Source organism: Drosophila kikkawai, chromosome 3L, assembly GCF_030179895.1.
Source record: "Drosophila kikkawai strain 14028-0561.14 chromosome 3L, DkikHiC1v2, whole genome shotgun sequence".
Classification (NCBI taxonomy): Eukaryota; Metazoa; Arthropoda; class Insecta; order Diptera; family Drosophilidae; genus Drosophila; species Drosophila kikkawai.
Window position 1 is genome coordinate 22,887,885 of NC_091730.1, and position 7,969 is coordinate 22,895,853.

The 7,969-nt window shown below is 45.1% G+C and overlaps 2 protein-coding genes across 2 annotated transcripts; one reads left to right on the forward strand and one right to left on the reverse strand.

Annotated features, from left to right (window-relative positions):
- Nucleotides 1–102: 102 nt before the first annotated feature.
- Arr2 (arrestin 2) lies at nt 103–1,808 on the reverse strand. The gene is made up of 3 exons (XM_017170953.3): nt 834–1,808; nt 569–763; nt 103–504 (listed from the first exon to the last, which is right to left on the reverse strand). The coding sequence occupies exons 1-3, from the start codon at nt 1,687–1,689 to the stop codon at nt 350–352; spliced, it is 1,206 nt and encodes a 401-aa protein (XP_017026442.1). The 5' UTR covers nt 1,690–1,808; the 3' UTR covers nt 103–349.
- A 114-nt stretch (nt 1,809–1,922) lies between these two features.
- Pex7 (Peroxin 7) lies at nt 1,923–4,542 on the forward strand. Its single transcript, XM_017170954.2, has 3 exons — nt 1,923–2,595; nt 2,660–3,400; nt 3,461–4,542. The coding sequence occupies exons 1-3, from the start codon at nt 2,504–2,506 to the stop codon at nt 3,630–3,632; spliced, it is 1,005 nt and encodes a 334-aa protein (XP_017026443.1). The 5' UTR covers nt 1,923–2,503; the 3' UTR covers nt 3,633–4,542.
- Nucleotides 4,543–7,969: the final 3,427 nt, after the last annotated feature.

A 7,969-nucleotide genomic window follows, 5' to 3' on the forward strand; every position in this document is an offset into this window, starting at 1 on the left:
CATTCGACTTCTGAAGTTGAAACCCTCAAGAACTCCCATAACGAGCAATCCTTACACAAAGAACCTCTTTGGATATTCAACCGAGACGAGAAAAACGGTGAGTCTAGATAGCCATAACACATTTATAATATAGGGACTCGAGGTCGGTCATTTCAACACATCAACATGCATAGAGGTACGGGTACAAACTCCAGATCCACCAAAGTTTCCACATAGAGAGCGTTATAGATACGGTTATAATACAAAGATTGTGGCCTCCACGAGAGACTGCTGCAACCAGATTTCAGTGCTTTCGATTCGTTTCCGTTCGGTTCACAACAAAGCTAGAGAGAATGCCGGTGTCCAGAGATTAGTCCGCCATGTTGACGTTGTTCATTCGCATCTTGGCAAAGTCCTCGAAGACGATGTTGTCGTCGTCATCCTGATAGTAGCCCTTGACATTGCGGTGCTGCTCAATGGACTTCATCTTCTTCATGGCGTTCGAGCGCTTCTTCTCAATGGTGCCTAGAGGGATCGAATCGTAGGAGTTAAGGGTGTTATGGAGGAGACTTAATAGAGGAGAGCTCACCAGGTGCCGGCTGGAGGAGCTTGAAGGGCACATCCGTCTGCATTTCGCCGCCCAGAGTGCCGCAGTTCAGCTTGATGCGCACCGAGTACGAGATGACAATACCACAGGCATCGCCGGTGGACTTGCCCTCCTGCACCATGGTGGAGGAGGCCAGATTGCAGTCCTCGTCCTTCAAATGTCCATCGAGGGCAATGCCTACAGTTTGGAGTAAACATAGAGACATTCAATTCGAATTTCTGTCAAGGGATACCATCGATGATCTTACCGTGACGATCCTTGTTGTTGGCCGCCAGGGGAATCAGGTAGAAGGTCTTGGTCAGATTAGCGCCCGGGGTAATTGGGCAGCCCTCCTTGGTCTCCAGCTGGGCCACGTGCTTGCTGAACTGGGCATTTACCATGGTGATCTCGGTGTGCTGGACAATGAAGCACTTGATGCTCTTGACGGCCTTCTTCGAGTTGTTCGAGACCTGGACGGTGGCGGCCACCTTCTCGCCGTGGTAGTAGATCTCCCGGTCCAGCGTGACCTCCAGGCTGATCTTGCCGTTCGAGAAGGTGAATCCCTTGCTGACCAGCGAGCTGGGCAGGCGCTGGCCGCGGTTTAAGGGAGCGTACTGGAGCTTCTTGATCACCAGACTGACCATGCTACGCTTGTGCTGGCGGTCGTCCTCGGAGTCGGCCACAAAGGCCCGAATGGTGTACTCCACGCCCAGCGGCTTACCGTTGTCATCGCCCTCCTGCTGCAGGGTGACAGAGCTGGGCGAGTTGGGCGGGAAGTGGAAGGTGAACGGGTGGGCGTTGCTGCCCAGCTTGCGCACCAGCTTCTCCTGCATCGGTGTCATCTCCATGTTGGGGTTGGTCATGGGGACGATCTGCTCCCGCGACAGGATCAGCTCCTTCGAGAACTTGACTCCCATGACCTCGTCCTCCTCGCGGCCATAGCGATAGGTGGTGGCCAACTGGCCGAAGACCTTGCGGTTCTTCAGGTACTCCGGCTCCACTACGATGACCCCATCCACGGGGTCGCAGTAGTCCAGATGGTCGATGAAGTCTCGGCGCCCTAAATAAAATGTGACCTTGCCGTTGGGCGTGGCCTTCTTGAAGACCTTCACGGAGACGACCATGTTAGCTGTCCTGGTGCTGCTGGTGTCCTTGGCTAACTAATATATATATCCTTGGGTAACTGGGTCCTTAGCTCAGAGTGCGCGCGTAGAGTTTTCCAGGGCGATCGGCGGAGGAAAATGCGAAAGCCCCAAGCCGTGCAACCTGCTTATATACCTTTGCCCTGGCCCTGTCCGTGGGTCTTCTTCGCTCTGGCCACTAACTGGATTTGCGCGTTATGCAGTTGTTTGGACACTGCGGCGGAAAAGAACACGGCCCAGGGAGGTGTGACTTGTGGGTGTTGAACCCACCCTGAGGTATCCACCTCCCCCGAGTTCACAGCACATTTTGCGCAGTTTGCCACTTGTCCGGAATAAATTGGCTAATGTCAAGTATGGTTGCGAGGTCATGTGGCCAACTGTTGCATAATTGGACGACACGCAGCTGGATTAGTATCTGATTAGAGGTTACCCTAGGTGTTATCAGTGGGAGAGAGACTCTCGGCATCCCAGTATTCCAGGTATCTTTAGTGGGGGAGAAACCCCACAAGTTTTATTCTGTTATGGATCAAACGTCGATATATCGATTGGTCTGGGCACCTTTTCATAAAGGAATTAGAATGTCTTAAATTTGACAAAGGTCAAAACTGTTATTAGGAAACAAAAGAGGAAGGGGGAAATTCCCTAAGGCGATATATATTTAAACGTTTAAGAATGTTTTACACTTAAAAAGTGTCTTTACTTTGTATTGCAATTTATAATGTTTATTTTCAATATAAATAATAAATTCTTATAAATAATATTCCCAATTTCCTTCCAGTTAAAAGTCCAAAACAAAATGCAGACTCAAACACACACCACCACAGACCGACATGGCTATAGCCTGCGCTTTTCGCCTTTCGAGGCGAACTACTTGCTGCTGGCCACCAGGTGAGACCACTTTCTTCATTCTCCTAATTTCCAAAAGCTAAATCCCAAATCCCTTTCCTTTCAGCCAATTGTACGGTCTTGCGGGCGGTGGCTCTCTCTTTTTGCTGGAACAGAACTCGACCACTGCAGATGGCCAGAGCCTGGGGGAACTGTGCCGTCTGGAGTGGTCCGATGGCCTGTTCGACGTCGCCTGGTGTCCCTATGCGCCCGACATCGCGGCCACTGCCTCCGGTGACGGTTCTTTGCAGATCTGGTGCGGCCTGGACGCGGAGTCGGCGACGGGACAGCAGACGCCGAAGCAGCCGCTAATCTGCCTGCAGGAGCACAAGAACGAGGTGTACAGCCTGGACTGGGGCGAGAAGTGGAACTACCACACGCTGCTCTCGGCCAGCTGGGACTGCACCTTGAAGCTGTGGGACTGCAACCGGCAGCACTCGATCACCACCTTCGTGGGCCACCACGACCTGATCTACGGCGCCAAGTTCTCGCCTCTGATTGCCAATCTGTTTGCTAGCGTAAGTACCGACGGACACCTTAACTTATGGAACTCTCTTGACTTTGCAGGCAAACCCCTGATGAGCATCGAGGCCCATGCCAGCGAGGCGCTCACCTGCGACTGGTCGCACTTCGATCGCAACGTTCTGGTGACTGGAGGATCCGATGGCCTAATCCGTGGATGGGATCTGCGCAAGATGAGGACCCATGTCTTTGAGCTGTACTCCGGGGAGTTCGCCGTCCGGCGATTGGCCTGTTCACCGCACTCGAGCGCGGTTTTGGCATCGGCCAACTATGACTTTACCACAAGGTAGGTGTTGAGTCACGGACTCTCATATAGATATTATCTAATCCTCTATCTTCTTACTAGGATTTGGAACCTGGAGCGTGGGGAATCCGCCCAGGAGATCAATGCCCACCACACGGAGTTTGTGTGTGGTTTGGACTGGAATCCGCATCGGGCCCACCAGCTGGCCGACTGCGGCTGGGACTCTCTGGCCAGCGTGTACACGCCACAGTGCCTGATCGGCGAGCTGGCCTAGGATGGAAGAAGTTTTTGGAAGCTGGAACTGGTACTCCATAAATACCGCAACCACATGTGATATAAGGCGCAAGTGGCGTCGAAATAGCCAGGCCTACAAACGGTGCACCGCCAGGAAGGACGATAGCTGAGCTATACAATGCCTCTAAGGAACCCAAGGAACAAGGACTGCCTCCAGGTGGGGACAGGAGACAGGAGACAGGAGACGACGTGTAAATAGTCGGGTGATAAACGATGAAGCAGGTGCTGCGAATGTCAATAAAAGCTTACACATATTATAAAGAGGATCACGTGAATTATATATATGTATATAGGAATGGGGCCCAGCTCCGATCCGCTGCCTGTTATTATGCCCTTCACAATAAATTTCTTGGCCGCTGGCTATAATTTACACTGGTTTCTGGTCCCTTGTCTTAACGAGAACTTAACGGATTTAAAGGATTGACTGAATCCGCATTTGCAGCTCTCTGGCCAAACAAACACGCAATAAAGCGCTAATTCGGAGCAACGTTTTATTGCCAGGCTCACTTCCCAGAATCCTCGACTGAGACAGGAACTGTGCTCTTGCCCAGAGGTGTGTGCTCTCGCACCTTTTCGCCTCAGATGGTGTGAAAAGCAGCTCCTCTGTCTTCAGTGTCCGATCCTGTCATTATCCCAGGCTGAAGCCTAACAACTGCCACTCGAGGCAAATATTTGCTTTGAGGCCAATTGGCGCTGATTTCTTCAGACAGCTTTGGGGGAGGAGATACCTGCTGCCTCCTCCGAGCTGGAGGATATTCTGGAGCAGCAGCAGCTGCTAACCCGCAATTATATGCTCTCTACAGTCAAGTGAAACCAAAATTGATATTAATGCCTTGTTTGTGTTAATAAAACTCGGTTTTGTGCAGCCAGTTTGGGGTTCCTTATTTTATTTCAAAGAATTATTTGATTGCCCAGCGACAAGGAGTCACTGAAATGCATTTATTCAGGTTTTTATTAAGAACTAAACAATAAAACAAAAAGCTTTACTAAATGTTGGTCTATAAAAATATTAAACGGTATATATAAAACGACTTTTTATTTTTGGGTTTTATGGCTGTAAATTATCACAAGTGTGAAATAATTACAGGAAAACCTTGTTTATGACCTTAGAGCTTCCTTCAAGATTATATACTATACATATATATATGCACAACCAAAATTGCATAAATATTTATTCTTCTTTTTACAATAAATTTAAAGTCGGAGTTTTGAGGAGAGTTTTACATCTATCATACCAAAATTCACGAAGTTATGCAGTGTTGAACGTAGGTCGTTTGGTGTTCAATGTATGAGAACCACAAATTTTAAAGCGTTCGATAACTTAAAATCTACTGAACCAATCACTTTAAAATTTGAAACATAACATCTTTAACTAATTTTACAGGTACTTTTTTTTAATTTTCAATTTTATTATATTTTTTTATAAGTGAACAAAATTTTTTTTTTTTGTCAAAATCGGGGCTTTGACTCGCAATTTTGATAAAAAAAATCGGGAACAAATTTTTAAAATAAAAACGCCACTTGAGTACTTCGAGACAATTATCATTTAACAAATGCAATACAGTCGTCATTTCTCCTATTTTTGATTGCAACGTGTTGAATATCTTGCCCTTCAACAAGACCAGCTGTAGGGCTTAAAGTGGAGTCGTATTCAGGGTGTTCAGGAGCTGCCAATAGGCCTTCTCGGCCGCTATCGCCGCGTTCTCCAGATCCTTTGGCGTCGAAACATTGGCTAGCATGGCCTCGAGCATTTCTGCAAAGGTATTCTTCATTTATTTTGCGATGTTAATTTTAAATATGGCAAGAAATGCTACGCCGTGCGAAGCGTACAAGAATATTTATACCGCAAGCCTAAAAAATCGCTTTAATTTTATATTTTGCCACATTTGGTGTGTACACACTTACCCCAAAAGGTCTATACCCAGGTTTTGGTTTTCTAGCCGGAACAATAGACAAATAATTCTCCGCAGGAGTTTGTGGCACTCCTATCCGCGGATTCGCCCAGATACCCTCCGCCATACTATTAGCTGTGGCCAACGGGGAAATGTTCCGGAGCACGTCTATATGTCCCATTTGCTAACAGCTCTATGGAATTAACTAATACAACTTATTTTTATTACCCATTTTAGGTTTAAATAGTAGATAATTTCATGCTGATGATAATTGTTAAACATAACGCAAACATTTAAAGTAGAAAAGAAGTCCTTGGGGTTTTTGATAAATATAAATATATATATTTTCCCCCTTAATGAAATGATTTTTTTTACTACGCTTTTTTTTATAAGAAATGAACACATAAAAATAAAGAAGAACAGAAAAATAAAAGAGGAAAAATCATAATAAGAACTAGAACAAAGCACAAAGTAGATTTTAAATATACAAAAAGGAAACCTATAACTCGAAACAATTCTTAAAATAAAAAAAAATATATATATTTAAATGAATAACATATAAAAAAATAAAAAAAAAAAGGGAATAAAAAGTAACCGGATTCGAACCTACGCAACTCTGACTGGCAGTCTGATGCCTTAACCACTGGGCCAAACAGCAAGCAGCCCGAGTGGCGACCGGACTCGAGCAAGAATCGTTAGGCGGGTAGGGTTGCACTGCTTGCTTAGGTAAAGCAGTTTCTTGAGGTGAATTTGAATTTTCAAATGTTTTCATTTTGCATATAGAAAAATAAATAAAAACAAGAATAGACAGAACGGACATGGCTAGATCGACTCGGCTGTTGATGCTGATCAAATATATATATATACTTTATTTAGTCGGAAAGGAGACTTCGCTGCTTTGCAATCTTCTGAGTGAAAGTATAATAGGTATAGGTATAGTATATACATATATATATACATATATGTATATAGCAAAGGTATAAAGATAAATAAATATGATATAATCTGGCACGATAGAAGATTAAGGCTTTGAGAATATTTTTGGCAATTAAATTAATTTTTAACAATTTCTAGGTAAAAATTTACCAATATATGTCGTATAGATTCTTATTTTGAGTCTCTGCGAACCAAGTTTAAAAGTACCTGAACAAAAGGAACAATTTCGTTCTCCATTCAACAGAAATAAAACAAAACCACTTGAACATTACTCTCAGCAATTTAGTTACGCGAAAAATATAACTATAAATTAGCACCAAACAAAGTTGCATTCGTCTGCAAAAAATTTGACACTTACTGAGCCGCCTAGACCCATAACCTTGATTCCTGCCGGCAGCTTGTTAAAAATAAACCCAAAAATGAGGAGAGAAAACGTATTTCAACACCCATATCTGCCTCCTCCTGCTCGGGGGAGCTCCGATGGAGATCGGGAGCGGTAGCAGGTTCTGGATCGTGTCTGTACCTGGAACTGCCTGCTGGGGAACTGCACGCGCCGCTCGGTTCGGTCTGGATCGGTTCAGCAATTTAAATTGCCTCCACGAGCATTTTGATGGCGATCACGCGCCCCTTTCAAATCTCACCGTCCAATCTGCGCCGCCATAAAGGATCCGCAGACGATTCTGTTTTGTTTCTGTTTCGGTTTTGCTTTGTATACTGGCCTGGTTATTTTTATGACACTCTCTGGTGGAGTCAGAGAAATATTTGAGAAGTTTCTGAGATTAAAATGGGGTTTCTGTTAAATAATAAAATTAGAGAAATTTTTAGGGAATATTAAATATAATGTAATAAGTTTATAGAAAAATGAAAAATATTGAATACTTTGAAGTGTGTATTCAAAATAATTAAATGTTAAATCAATTACTTTCTTTTCCTTGCAAATAAAAAGAGGTAGCAAGATTTCCTTTGGTTTTTTCTTCTTAAATTCCTGTCCAAATTCCTTTCTCTCTGTGTATTTCGAATGTTCTTGTAACGTTTTGTTCTGGGGTCTTCAATCGTCACCGTTTGTGCCGACGGCGTCATGTGCATCCTTGCGACTCTGCCTTGCTTTGCCCTGGACGTGGGTAGATCCTCGCCGGCGGCGGGAGCAGGCGATGGGACCTCCTTTGGTGCACAGTGGGCGCATCATCACAGAACGCACCGCAAACTAGATGCTAACAAAATGATTTTTTAGGGTTTCAATACCCATTTGCCAATGCCATTGATGGGGGCGTGACGGAAGGGCAATCTTGATACGGAGAGATTTCGTTTGAAGAGGCGAAAAGGAGTGCCGGAAATAATTGTCGGAGGGGCAGGTCCTTTGGCGAGCTACCTGTCTTCCTGAGCCATAGATCCTGCCTGGCCCGGTTGGGTAATTAAAATTTCAAACAGCCAGCGGATGTGGCTACCGTTAGATGTAGTGTGAATTTATTCACTAGGGGAATATCTCATG